Source organism: Cydia pomonella, chromosome 15, assembly GCF_033807575.1.
Source record: "Cydia pomonella isolate Wapato2018A chromosome 15, ilCydPomo1, whole genome shotgun sequence".
NCBI lineage: Eukaryota > Metazoa > Arthropoda > Insecta > Lepidoptera > Tortricidae > Cydia > Cydia pomonella.
In genome coordinates this window covers 7750388-7774511 of record NC_084717.1, presented here as the reverse complement: position 1 = coordinate 7774511, position 24124 = coordinate 7750388, and the positions used below count along the sequence as shown (strand labels likewise).

Genomic DNA, 24124 nt, shown 5'->3' with positions numbered 1-24124 from the left:
AATTCTAACTCGAGATATTACATGAGGTTGTGTATGTATATGTACACTTGCAAAATAACTTACCAATATTGCTTAATACTATAGTTTGTGTGGAACCCGCGGTGCCGCTCGACGTTACCCGTATAGTGCTGCCGTCGCTTTGCTGTCGGAAAAACGTATTCATGTAATTTAAAAATGTGTACAAATAAAGTAAACATTTTATGGGATATTAAAGGTGCTAATAGAACTGAAGACGATTAGGGTAAAAATAATTGTTTTTTTTTTACATAAATATTTTTTTTCTTATGTTATGGAGCTGGCGTACCCAAAATTAGCGTTTCTGTGACATTTTTTAAATATTATTATTGTAGAGGCTATTAAGTAGCTACTTGCTGTCTGAGGATTCGTTTTAAACTGACGACCTTGGGAATCTGTTTAATTGCATCCGAAGCCAGCAAGTAGCTTTCCACTGCCAGCTGAGTCATATATAGTGCTTTTTTCGAAAATGAGGCAATATATATAATTTATTATTTTTACATTAAAAAAAGTAAAAACAAGGGGAAAGATTTACTTTGCCGCCTTTTTTAATTAAAACAAACAACCAAAAAAACTCCTGGAGTGCCGGCAGAAGTGAAAACTTGAATATAACATTGTGCATTTTTGATATTTTGAAATGGTTAGAAAATAATTTCGCACGAATTGCTTTAATGATTAGTATAATAAAAGTACTATCATTTATGCGGTAAAATACAATATTCATTTATTACGCTATCGTACACAAACATGACAATTTATGGTACATTAAAAATTTAACACTTCAGAACTATTACAACTATTTAACATTAAAAAGTTTATCTCTCAGAAAAATCAACTTCCATCCATAATTTCAACGACTCTTACACCATCATCATTCGTCTTACGAATTTTCAATCTGACGAATCTGTCGGTCACGTGACCTGCCGCGAGTTTAAAAAAAATTTCCCATCACAAAAACTGCACAGCGCCGCTAAAGAAGTTTTCACTTCAAAATAGAAGTGTATTTTTCTGGCGAAAATACGCCAACCTATTTGAGATAGCTAAATAGTCGAGGTACCAATGTTATAATACTAAGTACTAATCATCTGCCTTTTGGTAAACCTCTTTGTTACCTTCGTTTGATATGGCCATATCAACTTCTTCAAGCATTCCTGAAATCGAGACTGCAATGTTTTTAACTTTTTAATACTTGATTGACCATAAACTACGCATTTTACGACCTTACCGACCATTTTTGAGATACCAATGCAATCAGTTCAGTTGAATTGCATTGCATTCAGTTATCGGCTGTGTGGCAGTACTCTAACACGACAGCATAGTATACGTGACCTAGGGGTGTTAATGGATGCAAAACTAACGTTTAACCCTCATATAGATCATATCTTAAACAAGGTATATAAACAACTGGGTTTCTTTATTCGCGTAACCTTTTCGAAGACCTCTCACTTGTAAACTTCTTTATAATAGTTACGTTGTAACGCATGTAAGCAGTAGGTACAATGAAAAATGTATATGGACGCAGATTTGTTTAGCAATTAATTAGGCCTCTTTAAAAGAACCTTATATTACTTTCTAAAATAACGTTGTTAAAAGTTGCAGCAACCTGATAGTAGGTACCTGTAATTAGAGTCTTTTCTCTGTTCTCTATTTTTTTATATACATTTATGCTTTTGTTATGTGTACATAACAAAAGCTTTTAATAGGTATTAGATATTTAGTTAAATTTAATATTGTGTGCCCTAACAGGGTGTCATGAACTGACTAAATTAATTGTAACACCTTATTATGTAACTTCATGACTGCAATAAATAAATGATAAATGTATAATTGTTGGTGCTATATAGCTATAAGTTTACAATGTTATTATTTTTTCAATTGTACATCGAAATTTAAAAATTACGAAACTATAGGTCTTTAAGAAATCAATTTGTAGCTATTAGCTAAGTTGCTCATATGTTTAAAAAAAATGGTTTAAGCTAGTGGCCAGGCAACGACTTCGCGCGGCGGCTGTATTAACAGCGACCACCTATGGCTACCGCTCGACGCTACTGCCGCCGCGCGATACCGTGACCGGCTTGTATGTAATGATGGTGGATGTTTTGTACTGTGACTGTTTAGTACCCCTGTGAACCCCAGTGTACCGACCTGCAGGATGATATTGTGGAGCGGCTTGGCGGCCGTGAGCAGCAGCGGGCGCGCGAGGCGGGCGGCGGCGGGCGCGGGCGCGAGCACGCGGACTGGACCCTAGTGTACCGACCTGCAGGATGATATTGTGGAGCGGCTTGGCGGCCGTGAGCAGCAGCGGGCGCGCGAGGCGGGCGGCGGCGGGCGCGGGCGCGAGCACGCGGACTGGACCCTAGTGTACCGACCTGCAGGATGATATTGTGGAGCGGCTTGGCGGCCGTGAGCAGCAGCGGGCGCGCGAGGCGGGCGGCGGCGGGCGCGGGCGCGAGCACGCGGACTGGACCCTAGTGTACCGACCTGCAGGATGATATTGTGGAGCGGCTTGGCGGCCGTGAGCAGCAGCGGGCGCGCGAGGCGGGCGGCGGCGGGCGCGGGCGCGAGCACGCGGACGGCTGCGCGCGGCCGCGGCGTCACCATGCGCGCGCCCACCATACTTTCCAGCGAGATCATTTGCCCCTGCAAATACAAAACCTCTCGTAAATATTTTATTAATTATTCTCCGTAAAAGCGAGCACACGCTCAGGTCGAAACAGGGTTAGACTGGTTTGAGCAATAATCCGTTCATCTCCGAAAACTACTCAATCATGTCCCATTATGTCATTGTTTATCGTTCTTTCAGAATTACCTGAGCATTAGTAAGAAGTTTGGCTCTAATCGGCTGCGCAGACTTGTCGCCGGCGGCCTGGCCGCGCACCACCTAAAAACAGAACAGAAAATAAATTAATATAAACAAAACAAACCCACCAGGAGCGTTTGCCCAAAGAACAGAGCCTTCTGACCGCTCAGCAATTGTATCGTTTTAATTACCTGTAATATCGACTTGAATTTCTGACTCGCTAGCTACATTATCTGACCGCTGGCCAGCTGCAGTTCTGATTGGAAAGTTAAACTGTCTGAACACTGAGTGGGCGAAAAATTTATTGACAACTTAAACCGTCTGCCTGGTCAGTACTTGAAGCTTCTGAATTGGCTCACTAACTGCAACGTCTGAGCGCTAGCCCTGTAGCGTCTGACCAGAAAGTTGCAACGTCTGACCGCTCAATAGGGCGTTTGAATTACCTGCGAAATAAATTCGGCGTCTTGCTCGCTAACTGCACTGTTTGACCACTAGCCAGCTACAGCGTCTGACCAGAAAGTTGAACTGTCTGACCGCTAACCAGCTGCACAGTGACTGACTGTTGCACCGTTTGACCGCTGGGAGTTTGAGCGTTTGACCAGATAGCTGAACCGTCTAACCACTCAGTAAAGCGATTAAATTACCTGCGCCATAGATTTTGGGGTCTAGCTCGCCGACTGCACAGTGACTGAGTGGATATTTGCACCGTCTGACCGCTGGGTAGCTGGCTGAGTTTGATCAGATAGCTGAACTGTTTAACCACTTGGTAAAGCGACTAAATTACCTGCGCCATAGATTTCGGTGTCTGGCTCGCCAGCTGTACTGTCTGACCACTAGCCAGCTGCAGTGTCTGACCGGAAAGTTGCACTGTCTGACCACTGGGTAACTGAAGCGTTTGACCGGAAAGCTGAACAGTCTGACCGCTCGGTAGTTGGAGCGTCTGGCCAGCTAGTTGCACTGTCTGGGAACCTAAGAAAACAGAAATAAGGTAGCATTTATTGTTTCACTGTGTACAAAGATGTTGACAGTAATACAAATAAAACCAACAGGTTATCCATCACGGACGTACAATTAATTATGACTAACCTAGAACTAAATAACAAAATTAAACCATGCATACACTATTATCTATTATTATAATAGTCAAACTCTGTCATATTGTAGAAGACTACTAATAAGCTATTTTTTAAATTAGCTTTAAATTATTTACTTTCGACAGACTTTATTTCAACAAGCAACTTGTTAAAAACTTTTATTGCTGCCATGTAGGCACTTAAATCTATAATATATATCCCAGTAAAAGTCAAAATCTGCTTTTCCTTGAAAACATTTCTAACCGAGTGACGCTTGTGCAAGTGACACATGTTTCGTAAGCATCTTTTTTTTAACCTGAAAGTAAGTTAGAACATCAACAGAATCATCCCAATAAATGATGCCATACGTGAGTTGTGAATATACATTTTCGTAGTATGCGCTCTTAACAACATTCTCTGAACATGGTTCAGAGAGTATAGATAAGGCTGCTTTTGCAATTTTAGTTTAAATTTGCAATGTGGGACTCCTAATTCCATTCCATCTCCATTATGTCATCTCGCTTTGTGTGGTAGGGCACAGCCGGTGGATGTCATTCCAGATCTAGAGCAGAGCCCAACTGGGGAAGTACCTCCACCTTACAGAAAACAGCAGCCAAATAACACTAGACCCTACTCATAGTGTTGTGTTCCTGCCGGTGAGTAAGGTTGCCAGAGCTCAACGAGGGGGGGTCGGGTTTGGGGTCGGCAACGCGCATGTGACTCCTATGGAGTTGCGGGCGTACATAGGCTACGGAGACTGCTTACCATCAGGCGGGCCGTATGCTTGTTTGCCACCGAGGTAGTATTAAAAAAAAAAAAACGTAACTCCACTAGGAATAATTCTCAATGTTTAGTATTTTATAAGGTTTTTATAATAGGTACTTTTACAGATTAGAATGTGGCCAACCATTGCATTTTTCGAATATTTATATCTTAGTGTCAGCTGCCTGTCTTAAATGATATTAAGTTACCTATTTGTACGCTCTGGCTAGTGAGCACGTTCTGACCAGCTAGTTGAACAGTCTGAAGGTTTCTGCCGGCGAGTTGAACCGTTTGACCGCTTGGCAGCTGAACTGTTTGCGTTGGAAGGACTCCCGGCGCGGCCACCTGCAAGTAAAAATACCTCTATAATGAATGTTTTTTTTTTGTACCACGACGGTGGCAAACAAGCATACGACCTGCGTGATGGTAAGCAGTCACCATAGTATATGAACGTCTGCAACTCCAGAGGTGTTACATGCGCGTTGCCGACCCTTTAAAAATCTGTACTCTTTTTTTGAAGAATATACTGTAGACCCTCAGATGTTCAAATTCTGCGGCACATTTACGTCGGCATACTTATTACATAACTCACCTAGGCCAATTAGATGTTTGAATCTAAGTTGGTAAGGTGATCTCGTAAGGTGCTAAGAGTTCAAAAAGAGATATTGATAAAGCTATACAGAGTGATTTGGTATGTCTGACCATATTCGGAGGGGAGAATATGCAGTATGACCTCATACTGAACAAGTTTTCAGAGTTGCACCCAGAAACTTGGACTGGACTGTTTCGAAGTTGAGCTAGACAATCTTTTTAAAATCAAGAGGTTAAGTATACAAGAAATATCAAATGCTAGAGCTATCCCGAGCTGCCGGGGTACGGAGTACGTGAATTTATAGTTATACGTTAAGTCGAAGCATCCATGTTAGTCATAGTCATACCTGAACGCTCTTAACGGCGTGTTGCGCGAGCTGCACGCTCTGGCCGGCCAGGTGCACCGTCTGCCCCGTGAGCTGCACCGTGGAGGCGGGCACGGGCCGGGGCGCGCGCGCCGGCAGCAGGCCGCCGAGCTGCAGCGCGCGCGCCGCCAGCTGCACGGGCTGCCCGCCCGGCAGGTGCACGGTCTGCTGCGCCGCCAGCTGCAGCGTGCGCCCGCCCGCCAGCTGCACGGTGCGCGTGCCGGCGGCGCTGTGGGCCACGGTCGTCATGGCGGAGCTCTGCGGTACTCAAATAAGTGTTAGTGGGTGGGAAAAAGCACAGTTATTTATTTCAATTGTCAAATTTGAGCTAAATCCGGTCGACAATTAATTAAGAAAGTGTTTGCCACGCCCTTCTAGGATCCATGAGATATGAGATTGAGAGCAATAAATGATATTATGATTATTATGCTTATGACATACCGTTACTGTTGAATGAAAATAGTTTCATTGGTACAAACAGCAACGCTCTTAACTGTCCATCGGTGGACCTTATGCCTTTTGTAATAAGGTCCACCGATGGACAATTAACAGTGTGGGCGATGATACCACCTTTGATTTTTTGCTTGTAACATTTTTTAATGACTTACGTCATGTTTTCGGAAGTCGTTGGAGTTAACTGAATAACGAAATGTGTATAATAAATTATAGGATTGATTTATTTATGATTGCGGGGTTACCTGCGCAGTAGTCGTAATCGAGCTGGTGTTTGACACGGAAGTTCTTTTCTTTGTCGTCGTCGGTGTAGCTGTAAGCAATATATTGCAATTATACATATTTTGTTATGATTATTTCGTGTTCGCCTGAAGATATACCAGTAACAAAGTAGGTAAAAATCAACAGAGATGTGTAAATTAAATTAATTAACATAAAAACACAATTTTCGGTATTTTAAAACTTTATTTTCATTACACAATAAATCTCAAAAGTCTTGAAAAATGCGTTCGCTATTGCAACAACGCAAATATAACGCTTATTAACGTAAAATATGAGTACAATATAGGCCCGTGACATGTTTCAGATCAAACACACAGAGATCTGATGCGAAATTAAGATATTATGCGCCTCGTAAGTGGGCTCGACCGAAGTCTGCACATGTGTAGGCAAATGTCTCACCTTGCTGCAGCAGCGCGCGCGGCGATATGAGCGACTTGCCCGCGGCGCCCGCCGCCGGGCTCAGCACGCGCACCACGCCGCTTGGCTGCCGGCCGGCTGTGTGACACATGTGTAGGCAGATGTCTCACCTTGCTGCAGCAGCGCGCGCGGCGATATGAGCGACTTGCCCGCGGCGCCCGCCGCCGGGCTCAGCACGCGCACCACGCCGCTTGGCTGCCGGCCGGCTGTGTGACACATGTGTAGGCAGATGTCTCACCTTGCTGCAGCAGCGCGCGCGGCGATATGAGCGACTTGCCCGCGGCGCCCGCCGCCGGGCTCAGCACGCGCACCACGCCGCTTGGCTGCCGGCCGGCTGTGTGACACATGTGTAGGCAGATGTCTCACCTTGCTGCAGCAGCGCGCGCGGCGATATGAGCGACTTGCCCGCGGCGCCCGCCGCCGGGCTCAGCACGCGCACCACGCCGCGCCGGGTGCCAGCCGGCTGTGTGACACATGTGTAGGCAGATGTCTCACCTCGCTGCAGCAGCGCGCGCGGCGATATGAGCGACTTGCCCGCGGCGCCCGCCGCCGGGCTCAGCACGCGCACCACGCCGCTTGGCTGCCGGCCGGCTGTGTGACACATGTGTAGGCAGATGTCTCACCTTGCTGCAGCAGCGCGCGCGGCGATATGAGCGACTTGCCCGCGGCGCCCGCCGCCGGGCTCAGCACGCGCACCACGCCGCTTGGCTGCCGGCCGGCTGTGTGACACATGTGTAGGCAGATGTCTCACCTTGCTGCAGCAGCGCGCGCGGCGATATGAGCGACTTGCCCGCGGCGCCCGCCGCCGGGCTCAGCACGCGCACCACGCCGCGCCGGGTGCCAGCCGGCTGTGTGACACATGTGTAGGCAGATGTCTCACCTTGCTGCAGCAGCGCGCGCGGCGATATGAGCGACTTGCCCGCGGCGCCCGCCGCCGGGCTCAGCACGCGCACCACGCCGCTTGGCTGCCGGCCGGCTGTGTGACACATGTGTAGGCAGATGTCTCACCTTGCTGCAGCAGCGCGCGCGGCGATATGAGCGACTTGCCCGCGGCGCCCGCCGCCGGGCTCAGCACGCGCACCACGCCGCTTGGCTGCCGGCCGGCTGTGTGACACATGTGTAGGCAGATGTCTCACCTTGCTGCAGCAGCGCGCGCGGCGATATGAGCGACTTGCCCGCGGCGCCCGCCGCCGGGCTCAGCACGCGCACCACGCCGCTTGGCTGCCGGCCGGCTGTGTGACACATGTGTAGGCAGATGTCTCACCTTGCTGCAGCAGCGCGCGCGGCGATATGAGCGACTTGCCCGCGGCGCCCGCCGCCGAGCTCAGCACGCGCACCACGCCGCTTGGCTGCCGGCCGGCTGTGTGACACATGTGTAGGCAGATGTCTCACCTTGCTGCAGCAGCGCGCGCGGCGATATGAGCGACTTGCCCGCGGCGCCCGCCGCCGAGCTCAGCACGCGCACCACGCCGCTTGGCTGCCGGCCGGCTGTGTGACACATGTGTAGGCAGATGTCTCACCTTGCTGCAGCAGCGCGCGCGGCGATATGAGCGACTTGCCCGCGGCGCCCGCCGCCGAGCTCAGCACGCGCACCACGCCGCTTGGCTGCCGGCCGGCTGTGTGACACATGTGTAGGCAGATGTCTCACCTTGCTGCAGCAGCGCGCGCGGCGATATGAGCGACTTGCCCGCGGCGCCCGCCGCCGGGCTCAGCACGCGCACCACGCCGCGCCGGGTGCCGGCCGGCTGTGTGACACACGAAAGAATATTAGGTACAACTCGTGTCACAGTCGGCCCGCGGCTTACTACACTCAAAGGAATTTCAACCGTCTTTACAGTACTTACATTTCATACTTAAGAGGAAAGAGGACGGCCAATCTTCCATACAAACGTAGTCCCCATTTTCCTCTCTGGATATTGAAATTTTGGAAAATATTTTTACATAATTTTATGTATTTTAACCATAGCTATGCCCCTACGTTTGACTTTTTTCGATTTTTGTATTATTATAAATATTAGGCGCTAAAAACAGATTTCTTCTAACTGCTATAATACCTAATTAAAAATTCGAAAAAAGTCAAACGTAGAGGCATCGCTGTGGTTCATATACAACAAATTGTGTCAAAATATTGTCAATAATGTTAATATTCAGAGAGGAAAATGAGGAACTACGTTTGTATGAAAAGGTGATTTCGCGCGGGTCCTCCACTTTCGTCTTAAATAGACGGACGAGCGAGTCGTCTAGTGAGGAAAATGCCGCGCTATGCAGCTCGGTCGGTGTAGACGTGCCTAAGCCGCATTGCTCCGAGCTGCTTCGCGCGGCAATTTCCTAGCGATGAGCTAATGAGAGAGCCAATGACCCCGAGCAATCGCAAGCAGTCGCGACAGCGTGCAACTAATTTAATAAGGAATGTTCAATGAATAGAAGGTTCAAATTCGTGTCACATTACTAAGCCTCGCCTAGACTCCCCAATAGTTTCGATCGTACAATAATAAAATTAACCCCCTAACCCCCTTATTCATAAACGTCTACTAAAGTTAACAATCCGCTAATAATCGTTTGTCCCTTTCCATCATACCAATACGTCGGAAAGGGACAAACGATTATTAGCGGCTTGTTAACTTAAGTAGACGTTTATGAATAAGGGGGTTTATCTACACACATATCATAAACCGTCTATGATGCCTTCAAATTCCGTAAATAATGGCCAACATTACGATAAACTGTTTTGTTACGACAAATTTCTTATCTGTGATAATGTTTTAATTGCTTCATAACTACATCAAAATCGATTTGGTTATGACATTGAAATTTGGAACATCTCTGAAAAAAAAAGCAATTCGATTTGACCTCTATTCTAATATCAGTCGAGATGCCTTTTTGTTCGAAAGGAAATGTCAATTGCATACAATTTTGACATATCTCGCATGTTAGTTTGTATCGAATGATACGGAAATAGGCCCCCGACTCTAGTTTGTCTCTGAATTAAAAATAATTACAAATGCGTGACATGCGTGAAAAAAGTTTTCATTTACCGTCATTTGACGTAGTTTATCTTTTAATTAGTTTTAAGTATATAATGAATATGTTTTGTTATTTTTAAAATAACTATAGCAAACATTTCGTATAAAATTATAAAAATATTTCGATGACGCCACCACATATCCGCGAGTTCCGCCAAGAGAGCAACGATGCCCCAACGTTAGCTGTAATTTGGGTTAGTGAGTATATCATAGAAAGTTTATAATATTTGTGTAGATAAAATAGTGTATGTAACTGTATGTTAATAATTAGGCATTAAAACACTCGTGTGAACCTTTTAAGAAACTCACTTCGTTTGTTTCTTAAACCCACACTCGTGTATTTTAATGCCTTTTATTATGTAGCAGTCACATAAACTACTATTAACTTCTTGCCTTTAGTTGCAATGTCAGCATAAATTTAAATTAACGGAATATACATCATTATGATGAGTAGTTAAAACGTCTATATTTTCACATAATTTTAATTAAAATAGAATTTTAAATAACCCTAAGCATGGAATATACGAAACAAGAACGCCTTTTTGGTGACTCTTCCAGGGAAAGCTAGATCTGTGACGTGCTGGAGTCCACTTGGGGCCAGCAATTTTTGCAATGTCATCCGACCATCGCATGTACGGTTTTACATCTTTGCCTTTGCCTATTGGTCCGGGCCACATACTTATCTGGTTAGTTCATCTTTTGTCTGCCATCCTTTCGACATGACCTGCCCACTTCCATTTCAACTTTTTTGCATAATCTAGGTAATCTCTCACATTTGTTTTTATTTTTTTTATAATTGTATGTCGATCGCACATTAATAGAAATCACCTGCAAAGAAGGCTAAAGAATCTGCAGTGTGAGGATTAATTATATCCCATATCTCTTCCAGACATATCGTCGGGGATAGTGCAATACCGCGTAACTAACAAATGCAGTAAGGTCCAATTACCTTGTACATTGTTTGAATTTCGAACTCTTACGACTTTGTTAGTTGCGCGGTATTGCACTATCTCCGACGATATTAAGAATTAAGTCTTTTAAGACCTTTTACTATTCGTATCCGTTATATTTGATTAAAACAATCCGGCCCCAAAGCGGCCCTTCTGAAATAAAGTAAAAAACTACTGACCTGTGAAATAGGCGTAGAAACAACTGCCGTGACAGTCGTCTGCACTGCGGGCGGCCTTATGAGCAGCGATCTTGTGCCTTGCGTTACCTGCTAAAATATTCATTCATTGTGAATTAAACATACATTAATCTATTTTTAATTCAATATTAGGTATATATATCGTAATTTTCGTAAGCATAATAGGTTTAGGTTTAATAATGGCCGTTAAAGAATTCCACAAAACATTACAGTTCCATATGAGTGTGATTACCTTGTTTGGTGCCGGATGCAACGTTATTGTGGAAACAGGTTGTACGATGGAAACCACGGGCGCAGTCTGTTGACTCGTCACTGCCGGAGTGGAAATCTGCAAAGCAACACCACACCCACACTATTAATTTTCCGCCTTCTCGTTAATCTTTAAATTTAACTCGCTAATAAAATCTATATGTTTTCTTTCAGTCCAAATTTCGCTTGAGAATTCCTGATCTCAATGAGACCCGTCTGACAGGAAACAAGGCCTTATTCAGATTAATCCGTTTCATGGTAATATTTTCTTTCATCGAACCCACGACCATTAATTGTACAGCTATCCAGTGCTATTTGACACACTTAAAGGACAAGGGATAGGAGATTTATTTTTTTCTACAATCGTTTGACGATCGTCACTTGTGATAATGTCGAATGATTCGCCTTAAAATCGTACGAGAAACTGGTACCATGTAGGTGAGCCTGGTGAGACATTTGTCAGTTCGCAACAAAGTAGACTTTTTCAACTAACACTCTGTGGTGGAGCCTCGACCAGCAGCGTCCGCTGCCTGAGCGGCGCCTGCTGCACGGCGGACGGCGAGGACTTGGGCGGCGCGGCCGGCGGCGGCTTGGCCGGGGGCGGCTTGGGCGCGGGCGCCGGCTTGGGCACGGCTTGCTTGGGCGACGGGGGCGCCTTCGCGGCCGGCTTGGCAGGTTGGCTCGCTGGTTGAGGCGGTTTCTGGACCTGTTGCGAAAATGAAGTTCGTTCATATTTATTGATAAAGGGCTGGTTGCACTCAACCAGTTCGCTACAATTTAATTATTAGACCGCGCGGACTTGTTTAAGTTGGCCTAATTGGCCGCCTGGGCTATGAAGTTTCTTTGACCGCCAAAGACGTCAATTAACGCGCGCGGCTGCAGCCCAATATCAGCCTTCGTGCATTCCGACAAGGTTCACGATCACGCGCCGCGCAGGGCGTTCAAAGGGTTAGCTCTTGTTAAACCGAATGGACCATGAACGATTCATGTTATAAGGTATAACCGCGTTGTACTTAGCAGTCATGTTATACCTTAACTACGTTAACCGGTCTGTCCGGAGCGGTATTCGTTTGCTGACTTATGGCTCAGTTTAATTGGTCGATAAGGCCCGCGTGCGGGGTGCGGAAGATTTCCAAAACGCATGCCATTATGCGTTTCACTAGTCGTCTTGGCACCTTACCGCCTGCGGGGAGTCACCCGCATGCTGTATATCTACCAAACTATCGACTTATGAGTTTCACTAGTCGTTACATCGCCTGCGACGGGGGAGTCCCCGCACGCTTTATATCGACCGAGTTATCGACCAATGAAACTCAGCCATTAGATTGGCATATTTGGCATTGCTGGCTTGTTTCCACAATGAATGAATTATATTATACCTTAACCACGTTGACTGGCTTGGCAGGAGCGGGCTTCGTGTGTTGACTTAGATTGGCCTGTTTGGCCGCTTGAGCTATGAGGTTGCTCTTCACGGCCTGGGCAACCAGGCTGGCCTGTTTGGCTGACTGGGCCATGAGAGCCGCCTTTGGAGTTGATTTTTGTTGCGGGGACGGCTTGGGAGGGGCTACGGTGGGTTTCGCTTGGGTAGGGGTCGTCCGCGCCTGTAGGAATAACAACTTATTATATCAAGGAAAAACTATTATAAGTAAAAAAAAAAACGTATTAAAATATTTCTTCAGACTTAGTCCGTATTTTACTTGGTGTCTCTAAGAACATCCTTTATTCTAGCTAAATTAAACCATGTACCCTAGAACTAGTGTCCGACCGAAACATTTTATTTTGCCGAAACCGAAGGTTCGGCTTCTGCGGTTAAAATTTTACCTACTTATTTACATTCTATTCTCTCTCTCGCCCGCGCGGGCGGGCGCGGCGGCGGCCAGCAGCAGCTGCGCCGAGCCGGGCCCACGCCGCCATACTCGTGGCACAGTACCTGCGGGTCGGGCTTGGCGGGCTTCTGCCGGGGCCGCTCGCGCGCGCGGGCGCGGGCGGGGGTGCGGGCGGGCGCGCGGGCGGGCGCGGCGGCGGCCAGCAGCAGCTGCGCCGAGCCGGGCCCACGCCGCCATACTCGTGGCACAGTACCTGCGGGTCGGGCTTGGCGGGCTTCTGGCGGGGCCGCTCGCGCGCGCGGGCGCGGGCGGGGGTGCGGGCGGGCGCGCGGGCGGGCGCGGCGGCGGCCAGCAGCAGCTGCGCCGAGCCGGGGCCCGCGCCGCCTTCGACGTCCACGTCCACGTCGCTGTCCGATACTGATGCCTCCGTACCTACTTCCAGTTCCACCTAAATAGAAACGCATGAATGAACGAACTTTTTACTGTACAGAACACACAGACATAAATATGACCCAACATAGGCAGTAAAAAGGCGAGCTTGTCCTTTTAATGGATATCTTCAGAAGCCTTTGAATAGACATATCATTATGGACGGACTCTGTAAACCGCTGCCCGATGCCGATATCTTTAAAATTATCAAGTATTAACTGCACATATATACAAATTCTTGATGCAGATACTTATGCGGAAGCATGAACTATCGGAGTAGAGTATTTCGTCATAAAATCGCTTAAAGAAGAATATAATATAGATATAGTTACCGCAGGTGGCGGTGTTACTGGTTCGGGCTCCCGCTTCTCCGCCGCGCGACGTCCTCGCGCCGTTGACTTCAACCAATCCTCCTCCGTCCTGCACACAATTTTGCTACATCATTACTCAGTCGCTATAAGTCCACTATAACAACAGATTCAGGGTACTCTTGGGGCTACCACGCTTTTGTAGCGCATCAGTACCTCCGATGTAGTAAAGGCGTTTAATTCGGTTAATGTCAAAAAAACGAATGACCTCTGGGGAGTTTCTGTCCATGCTGTCAAATCCTTAGTAGAAATTATAGCGCCTGACTTAGTAATTATATTTAACAACAGTGTTGATTGCGGCGAGTTTCCTGATTTAATGAAACATAGTAAAATAACTCCTTTATTTAAATCGGGTAGCAACTCTGACCCCACTAACTTTAGACCGATATCTGTGCTACCAATGTTCAGTAAGATTTTTGAAAAATTAATTCTTTCTCAATTAGTACGACATTTTAACGTCAATAATTTAATGCATAATAAGCAGTTTGGTTTTACACGGGGTCGCTCGACAACCGATGCTGGTGTTGAGCTAATTAAGCATATCTTCGATGCCTGGGAGGAGTCACGAGATGCTATAGGTATCTTCTGTGATTTGTCTAAGGCCTTCGACTGCGTTTGTCATAAAACATTAATCAGGAAACTACACTATTATGGAGTTAGAGGAGCGGCACTGGATTTACTTAAGTCCTACTTAAATGGTAGAATACAAAGGGTCGATGTGAATGGACAGCGATCACCGGGGTCATTGGTCTCTATGGGTGTACCACAGGGGTCAATATTGGGACCTTTCCTGTTCCTTATCTACATAAATGACTTGCCATTCCTTGTAAAGACCCACCATGATATAGTATTGTTTGCAGACGACACCTCACTTATTTTCAAAGTCAAACGACAGCAACAAGCTTACAATGATGTAAACGATGCTATTTCTAAAGTAGTAAATTGGTTCAATGTTAATAATTTATTGTTAAATGAGAATAAGACTAAATGTATTAAGTTTGTCACTAGTAATGTAAGGCATGTACAAACAAGTGTCATTGTGAAGGATGAGGAATTGGAATTAGTTGATAGTACAGTTTTTCTTGGTATAACTTTAGATTCTAAACTACAGTGGGGTCCCCATATTGCTACTCTTTCGAATAGACTGAGTTCTGCAGCTTTTGCAGTAAGCAAAATCCGTCAGTTAATTGATGTCAAAACAGCTCGATTAGTATATTTTAGTTACTTCCATAGCATTATGTCATATGGTATTTTACTGTGGGGTGGTGCTTCAGAGATAAATACCATTTTTGTTCTGCAGAAGAGGGCTATTCGAGCAATATATAAAATGAACCATAGAGACTCACTGAGAGATAAATGTAAGGAAATTGACCTCATGACAGTGCACTGTCAATACATTTATGAGAATATTCTGTATGTGCATAAAAATATTGCCGATTTTAAGAAAAATTGTGACATTCATAATATTAATACTAGAAATAAACATAAGCTCGCCGTGCCCTTCACTCGGCTCCATAAAATTAAAAAATCATTCATGGGTAATTGTGTGAGATTTTATAATAAACTTCCAAACCATATTACTGAGTTACCAATTAATAAATTTAAGAATCATGTAAAGCGTAAACTTATTTCTAAAGCTTATTATACCACACAAGACTACATGAATGATAAAACAACGTGGGATTAATTGTGATTCGAAATGATTAATTATTTATTATATTTGAATAATGATGGTGAAATGGATATTCCAATGCATGTATGTTGTTTTTATTATATTTGTTTGACATTTAGAATTTATTCTAGAAACAATCTAGACTAGTATTTTTTATAATTTTTTTTTTGTATGACTGTATTTTGTGAAAGTTTTAGTATTAAATTTGATCTATGAATTATATTCATTAGTATTATATATGGAATAATATTTACAACATCAATAAATTGCTCTGATAATTAGATTAAGATAATTATATGTAATACTGTCTTACTATTCATAAGTGCTTGTTGCTAGGCCTACATGAATAAAGTATATTTTGAATTGAATTGAATTTGAATTGAATTTTTGAACAGGTATGTTCGCCGAGGCACGCGTGGAGTGCTTTATCTCAATAATACGCAAGAGAACCGCTTCCCTGATGCACCGCGTGCGGAAGAGCAACAACATTCTCTACTAACATTTCTATGGAATTATGTCTGAAGCAAATAAATTGAATTAAATTGAATAAGTACTACTTCACAAAAAAAACATTGTCAAAAACTTCGATATATGCTTTACCTCCCACTTTATTTACATGTATGTATCTGCTACCTACATATAAGCGGATCTCACTACATAAGAGGAATCGGAAATGCTATGAAAATGTATAGACTTCGTCAAATATATCGGTAGGAAAGTGAACACTCTAAATACCTATTTCTGTGCAAATAGGTCCAAATGGCCGTCCTTTGGTCATATTTTACAACGGGGTCTCGCTTGGCAGAGAGAAGTCGGTCTAATGCTGTTGATAGTGCACTCAGGAGCGCCTGGTCGCTACACGCTGAGATCCATTGAGACATCCTGCAATCAAAAAGATTAATACAATTTTGAAACGATGTCGGCACGGCGTCGCGCACGAGCGCCAGGAAGGAGGCGTGGCGCGGTCGCGAGGCGGCCAGGAGGGCTGTATAGTGGCACTCACTTGAGCAGGGTGAGCACGTCGTGGCGGGTGCCCTCGCCGTTGGGCAGGCGCGCCACGGCGTCGCGCACGAGCGCCAGGAAGGAGGCGTGGCGCGGTCGCGAGGCGGTCAGGAGTGCGCTGGCCGCGCCACCGCCCGCGCCACAACGTGCACAAGGACCTACTACGGCACGGTACCTGGATTCAACAACATAGGCTTATTTACTAAATAAATTTGAACAAAAGAGAATGGTTAGCCCACAAAATTATCACCAGCTCCACTTAAGTATATATTATTTTTAATTTTGTTGTTTTATTATTATATTATAAGTTCTATGTCGCCTTATTCATTAAATCATTATGTTATTCAAGTTTTTTAAGACGAACTAACATCAAGAAACGAATTTATGATTGTCTTCAAAATCACGATCGAATTCTTAAATCTTAATGATTATATTACAACACAACTTACCCGTGTTGGATGTAAGTGAAAGGTTTCGCCGAAGCAGCATATCTCTTTCTCTCTTGGGCTCGGAAATCTGCTATTTCCGCGCTAGTGAGAGGACGCACAACCCACGACGTAGGATACCTAGGTGAAGAGCAAAATTCAGACAACTCAATATTTTAATGCTTTTGCATGTGAAACTATACCAAAATTTGCTGTCAAATAAAGAGATAAATATGTCTAAGACCGTTTCCCTTTATCTTCTAATCCTTGTTTTTATACCCCAGAAACTAAAATGAGTTCAACTGCTCCAATCCGCCCGATCTGATATTCTACTAGAAATTGGTACAAAACCAGGAAATACCAGCTTATAGTTTCGAATTTCCTCTCAGTGTCCCACTTAAAATTCAACGTGTAGTTTATTTAAAGAAGCAAACCTAGGTGGTGGGGGCTCGTTGGCGGGCGGCGCGGGCGACGCAGCGCGGAACCAGCGTTCACACAGGCGGCCCAAAATCGCGTCGCAATCGCGACCCGCGCCTATCCACTGGTACATCTAAATACACAAGCAGTTCAGGTCAATGTGGGAAAATACCAGCATATAAAATTATTGGTTGGTATCGTCATAAGGTAAGAACTCTCTTATTTGAATGAGAATTGCTTCGCTCAGACACAGCTTCGCTCTGAGTTTGCTCCATCTGCTCTACATTCCATAAGTGGAGTATGTGTACAAACACATTGCGCCAAAAGTTAGAAGCGATTAAAGAGCTTGTAGACATCCTTCGCCATATTGACTTTATTTAATACATAAAAAAACATTTGGGAAGCATTTTGCCTTTCTTACGACGTGATTGACGAAATAAATCAATGTTTAAATTGACTCAAAATACTGGCGTAAGGTTAGTGAATATTATGGTTGATTATGTATGATTTTTTCACAAGTATTTACTTCAATAAATCAAAGATTTGATCTGCAAACAGCGTCCTTTAATCCTTTAAGTCTTCCCCTACAATCCGACACTAAACAGTAGAAAAACAAACTTGTAGACGCCAAGAACACCTAAAATCACTATGTCCAAAAAAAAAATATGGCGTAAGGTACGCTGTCAATAATGTCAATGTAACCTTCCTGTTTTCAAGAAAGGTATTTTGTATTTATTTATTGCTGAATATGACTGGGATAAGATTTTGTTGCGTAATTTATTGTAAATACCTGCGTCTCCGGAATATATTGTAAGTATGGCACGAAGTCATCAGGGTGCGGGCCTCTCTCGCCGGCCAGGAAGTCTAGCGCGGAGTCCAACTCGGCGCACCAGTCATCTGACACTGAGGGAGACCAAAACTTATCATTAAAAATCTTAACATATTACTCACAATATTTTTGTATGGTTTACTGTGATATTTATTAACTTGCTTATAATTATGTATGTCGAAATATAATATGACAGGCCCGAGAATTTTAAGACAAAATATTTTTTCTAAGACGGCAGCAAACACCTAAAGTGATAAATAAAATCAAAGTTAATATTGGTGAGTAGATATTTGCCTAGAAAAAGTCAGCAACAGTTGCATAATATCGTATGAATATTACGAACAACACTTCTGTTACGATCTATAGGATAGGGGCGCGATATCACTAGTCATTTAATCGAGAAATAAAAGTGCTGGAGTATTTTTTTTTAATGATTGTATGGATATAATAATACTCACAGCTATACCAGGTGTTGAGCGGCGCTATAGGCGAGCTCATGACGGCCGCGCAGCGCGCGTGCAGCTGCTGCTTGCTGGCGCGGTGCGCCGCCCGCGCCGGGAACAGCGCGCGCACCAGCGACAGGAAGTTCGCGTGCGTCGTCTCCGTGAGCGCCGAATGATTGTATGGATATAATAATACTCACAGCTATACCAGGTGTTGAGCGGCGCTATAGGCGAGCTCATGACGGCCGCGCAGCGCGCGTGCAGCTGCTGCTTGCTGGCGCGGTGCGCCGCCCGCGCCGGGAACAGCGCGCGCACCAGCGACAGGAAGTTCGCGTGCGTCGTCTCCGTGAGCGCCGAATGATTGTATGGATATAATAATACTCACAGCTATACCAGGTGTTGAGCGGCGCTATAGGCGAGCTCATGACGGCCGCGCAGCGCGCGTGCAGCTGCTGCTTGCTGGCGCGGTGCGCCGCCCGCGCCGGGAACAGCGCGCGCACCAGCGACAGGAAGTTCGCGTGCGTCGTCTCCGTCAGCGCCGAATGATTGTATGGATATAATAATACTCACAGCTATACCAGGTGTTGAGCGGCGCTATAGGCGAGCTCATGACGGCCGCGCAGCGCGCGTGCAGCTGCTGCTTGCTGGCGCGGTGCGCCGCCCGCGCCGGGAACAGCGCGCGCACCAGCGACAGGAAGTTCGCGTGCGTCGTCTCCGTCAGCGCCGAATGATTGTATGGATATAATAATACTCACAGCTATACCAGGTGTTGAGCGGCGCTATAGGCGAGCTCATGACGGCCGCGCAGCGCGCGTGCAGCTGCTGCTTGCTGGCGCGGTGCGCCGCCCGCGCCGGGAACAGCGCGCGCACCAGCGACAGGAAGTTCGCGTGCGTCGTCTCCGTCAGCGCCGAATGATTGTATGGATATAATAATACTCACAGCTATACCAGGTGTTGAGCGGCGCTATAGGCGAGCTCATGACGGCCGCGCAGCGCGCGTGCAGCTGCTGCTTGCTGGCGCGGTGCGCCGCCCGCGCCGGGAACAGCGCGCGCACCAGCGACAGGAAGTTCGCGTGCGTCGTCTCCGTCAGCGCCGAATCTGTATCCACCGCTTCTTCCGTATTCGACGGGAGATCGTCGTCCGCTAACTCGACAGGCAGCGCCATCATGTCTGTTATAGATATATCGTTTAGAGATGCTGCGGCAGATAGAAATTATATATGGTTTTAGTTCTACTTCTACAGGAATTTTAGTGAAGGTGCAGATAAGCAAGTGCAGGCACTAACTACAGATATTGCAATAAACTCTTATTACTTTATCTAAGTGGGACTTAACCATGTGTATACAACATTTTTGACATTTCCATGTCTGTACCATCTTGCATCTGAATTTAAACTGAGTCTGCTCCATTTTACTTAGATAGAATATTTTTACATGACTTTGTCCCCTTTAGTTAAAGCACAAAGTAAAATAGTTGATAATAGTAATGGTTAAAGTGAGAAATAGTATCAACATGAAATAAAGTTTCTCAATATCAACAATCTACATGATAAAAGTATACCAATCAGCCTTTTAAACTTACCAATTCCGTCGAGATCTTCCAATTTGATGGGAACTGGTTGAATTATTCTACCAGCATTCTGTATTGCAAGTGTTGGATCTAAGGGCTCTTGTTTGATGACACTTTCCAGTTTTGGGTCATTATAATTTATGCTGAAAAAAATAATTATTAAAAGACTTTGTAAATCATTTAACATTCTGAGACCCAGAAGCAGTGGTTTTGTTTTGAATTTGGAACCTTTAGTAACACAATAAAGGTTCATAATAGATTGTGGAATATGTACAAAAAATACAGGGTCTTAGGAAGTTGAAACTACATTAATTTGATATTATTTTAGAACACAACTTACTGTGTTGTATCAGAGTATTTAGGATCAACAATTTCTTGCTTTATTTCAACATTATCACATAACTTTTTAGAATGTTTGGCACCCTTTGGCTCTGCAAAGGAACTCTCGGAATCTGACTCCTCTTGTTCACACTTTATTTTAATATTTGGTAACAAAGGTTTATGTTCAACATCTTCTTCCTTTCTCTTATTCGCTTTGGCATCAGATTTCACTTGTCTCTGACTTGGCTCTTTCTTAGGCCCCCTTTTCACTTTCTGTGCGGATGTTTCTGATTTTTGACCCCCAAACATGAGTTTTTTTGTACCATTTACAAGTGCAACTCTCTGCTTTATATCTTCTAAAGTTAAACCAGTTGTATTTAGTTCTGGATGGTTCTGAAATATACGATTTTATTTAATTAAAAACTTTCAAAGCACCTATTGAGATTTCCGTAATTTTGTATTCGCATTTTCATACAGGCAAATTATAATAGTTACCTCTCTATATTGTCTTCGAGCTCTATGAGCTGCTAATACATTCTTTAGACAATCCAGGGAGGTGGGATGTGATGATTCTGTGCCTCCAAGAGTACCGGAAACATTGCTGTCCTGGTTCTGATAATGCATGTAGAATAAAAAACCATTCATTAAATATGAAACCATATTAAACAAGCTACAATTGTCCTCTTCAACTTTATTGTAAAGTGAAACCAAGTACAAAGAGTGATTTTTCTACCAATATGTAATTTGGGATGCCAAATTGGGGGAACGAAACACCTACTTGTCCATTTTTTTCTTTTACCTACATAAGCTACATGCATGCCCAGTTGCATGCTTTCTTCTGGATAGGAATATTGAAGTTTGTCAGAGAAATGAGCCTTAAGGCTTGGTTAAACACACGGCGAGACGCAGCGCGGCGCGACCGCGGCGGCTTTAAGTACATGTTAACAGGTTAGCGACGTCAAACAGACTGCGTCCCGCCGGCATCGCGCCCCGCGCCGCGCGGCCCCTTGCGTCCACGCGGCGCGGGCGCAGCGCTGCGCGGCACGGACGCGGCGGCACGCTGCGCCACGCTTGGTCACATCAGTCGGACGTTAGGCAGCGCGCGGTGCGTAGCAATATATTTGTTATTCCGATTGTGATTACGGATATAGAAAAATTAATTAATGTTTTGTTTCGTTATGAATGGTTGCAAAATATTATGAAGCTCTTCAAAGCCGCCTTTGGACATGCGGAAGTATAAATATTATTATAGAACATTATAGAACATTATTACACAAATTGACTAAGTCCCACAGTAAGCTCAATAAGGCTTGTGTTGAGGGTACTTAGACAACGATATAATATATATAATATATAAATACTTAAATACATAGAAAACACTCATGACTCAGGAACAAATATCCATGCTCATCACACGAATAAATGCCCTTACCAGGATTTGAACCCGGAACCATCGGCTTTGTAGGCAGGGTCACTATCCACTAGGCTAAACTGGTCGTCAAGTATGAAAAGAACTTTTCTTCATCAGATTGTAACTCCCGGCACAATCTATTATATTCTCCATATTCCAATCTTTTAGTATTAATTGGACGAACCCACTTTCTTGTACGCTTTCTAGAAGTGACCGCCAGAAACAAAAAAGCGCCCTCAATGTCAGAGTCGTCCGATTCACTCGACATTTTATATAGTGGTAGCGTCACTTCGAACAACAAGCAAAATTCGAAAGAAATGAGCGGAGTGACCCTCCCTGCGCGCATGCTGAATCCGGGCGCGAATCACGCCCGCATCGCGCCGCGCTCACGCCGCGTTCGCGCGCGCGATGGGGGCGTATTGAGAGCGCGAGGCCGCGATCCTGAGCGCGCCCTGTTTGAACAGGCATCGCGTCGGCATCACGCGGCACTACGGCACGCTATGTGTTTGGCCAAGCCTTACTACATAAAAACTTAAAAAATCAATCACCATTTTCCAAGATTACAAACTAGGTTAGCAATGTAAAACAAAAATATAGGGAAGGAAAATGTTGTTTTAGATCATTCTTTTAAGATTGTAGGGTTTTGGTTTTTGATGGCTAGAAGAGGATGTGTCAATGTAGTAAACTAGAGTTTCCATTATATCCTGGAATCATCATACTACTACATATGGGGTACAGTAATCTAAAAATTTTGTAATTATTATTTTTCATAGTGTTCAATAGGTCAGTTAAAGTACATTTGTGTACCTGACTAGCATGAATGTGTTTGCGCTTTTTATTTGACGGCTCCGGTGGTCCCTCAGGATAGTTATCATCGTCAGATTCATCGCCACCCACTTCACTGCGGATAGCTGCCAATTCCTCAAAATACCTCTGCCTAGCTCGTAAGTACAGAGGTTTATAAGTGTTTTTGGAGGAATGTTTTTGTGGCAGGAGAGGTAGGCGAGGAGTGGGACCAGGGGGAGCGGCCTTGGCTGCAGCCAGTAACCTTTCCCGGGATATCAACACTTCTGGCATGAGTTTAGCATAGTAGGATTTTATCTGAAAAATAAAATGAGAATATATGACACTAGTATTGACCTTAACTTGATAGGCTCCCAGTGCCACATGAAAAAAAATGTGACCTTAAATTATGACCATTTGTAACATAAGGTATGTTATTATTATTATTATGTTGTATATGTTTACCTTGTGCTTCTGTTGCTTAGCTCTTGCTTTTTGCAAAAATTTCCTCATCTTAGCTATGTCTGGCCTGTAGTTGCCCTGTTTCAAATTACTGTAAAACACTTCTAGTGGTGATGTGAAATGAAATGGTTCATGATCAAACAGCATTTTTAAGGTTTTTTCTCTTTCTTCTTCATCATTTTGTACAAATTTAGGCAAATATTTCATGAGCTGCTCCTTATGTGTATCTTCTAAGGCTTCCCAAGTCTTAAAGGAGAAGAATTCTTTGAAGAGTCCATAGTTCTCACAAAGCTCCTGCGGCAGCTCGAGGCTCTGGCCCAGCAAGCGCACGGGCTCCGTGAGGTCCTCGTCAGGCTCGGAGCTGCCGCTCCCGCTCCCACTGCAACTTTCCGAGGAGCTGCTACTCTCGCCACTATAACTCTGTTCACTCTCCATCTTCTCCATCGGAAACCCACTAAACGACCACCGCCTACTCCCGTTGTGAACGAAATACCTTTCTCACTCGCGATAATGACTATTTTCCGCACACTTCATTGAATTATCGCGTTGTTTTGCCAATGTTTACGAAATACCGAAAACAACGGTACACAGAAAAGTCGAATAAAAAGCCATGAAGATATTTTGAGCGGTCGTCAAATCTCATCTAAAATAAAATAGAACGCACACGCCAAATCGTAATGTTTCATACATACTATGCGCCAGAACGGCACATTACGATGAGAAAATAGCTTGACAGCCAAGTACAGCGACATTTTGCTCGTGTTCGTAGAGATTTTTAAAAGATAGGACATTTGTTTATGGATTTTATACATGGCAACACCTACCCACCATAGGCTATCATTTATTTTTGTTTTATCGCTGAAGCTAAAGTAAATTTTGAACAGTTTTGTTTGAATAAAATATAAATAATTATTATTTCACATACGATTCGTCCCAATGATAATAATGTATGATTCATTTTTTGATATAAATATTGAGTACAATTCACT

General features: G+C 44.5%; 1 protein-coding gene across 1 annotated transcript in view; it reads right to left on the bottom strand.

The window, feature by feature from the left end:
• LOC133525858 (nuclear factor related to kappa-B-binding protein) overlaps positions 1-24093 on the bottom strand; it is a 29270-nt gene extending 5177 nt beyond the window's left edge. Inside the window, exons 1-29 of the mRNA XM_061862264.1 lie at positions 23139-24093; positions 22698-22991; positions 20975-21091; positions 20499-20872; positions 20171-20301; positions 19529-19759; positions 18107-18219; positions 17338-17449; positions 16924-17044; positions 16476-16649; positions 16208-16354; positions 13765-13852; positions 13257-13451; positions 12557-12778; positions 11671-11883; positions 10911-10997; positions 8407-8503; positions 8279-8374; positions 8151-8246; positions 8023-8118; positions 7895-7990; positions 7510-7761; positions 6305-6372; positions 5589-5864; positions 4860-4995; positions 3600-3784; positions 2825-2896; positions 2497-2655; positions 64-142 (exon numbers count right to left, since the gene is read on the bottom strand). Coding sequence (XP_061718248.1) covers positions 64-142; positions 2497-2655; positions 2825-2896; positions 3600-3784; positions 4860-4995; positions 5589-5864; positions 6305-6372; positions 7510-7761; positions 7895-7990; positions 8023-8118; positions 8151-8246; positions 8279-8374; positions 8407-8503; positions 10911-10997; positions 11671-11883; positions 12557-12778; positions 13257-13451; positions 13765-13852; positions 16208-16354; positions 16476-16649; positions 16924-17044; positions 17338-17449; positions 18107-18219; positions 19529-19759; positions 20171-20301; positions 20499-20872; positions 20975-21091; positions 22698-22991; positions 23139-23579 — 4768 coding nt within the window. The 5' untranslated portion in view covers positions 23580-24093. The remainder of the gene's footprint in view (positions 1-63; positions 143-2496; positions 2656-2824; positions 2897-3599; positions 3785-4859; positions 4996-5588; positions 5865-6304; positions 6373-7509; positions 7762-7894; positions 7991-8022; positions 8119-8150; positions 8247-8278; positions 8375-8406; positions 8504-10910; positions 10998-11670; positions 11884-12556; positions 12779-13256; positions 13452-13764; positions 13853-16207; positions 16355-16475; positions 16650-16923; positions 17045-17337; positions 17450-18106; positions 18220-19528; positions 19760-20170; positions 20302-20498; positions 20873-20974; positions 21092-22697; positions 22992-23138) is intronic.
• Between the last annotated feature and the right edge of the window lie 31 nt (positions 24094-24124).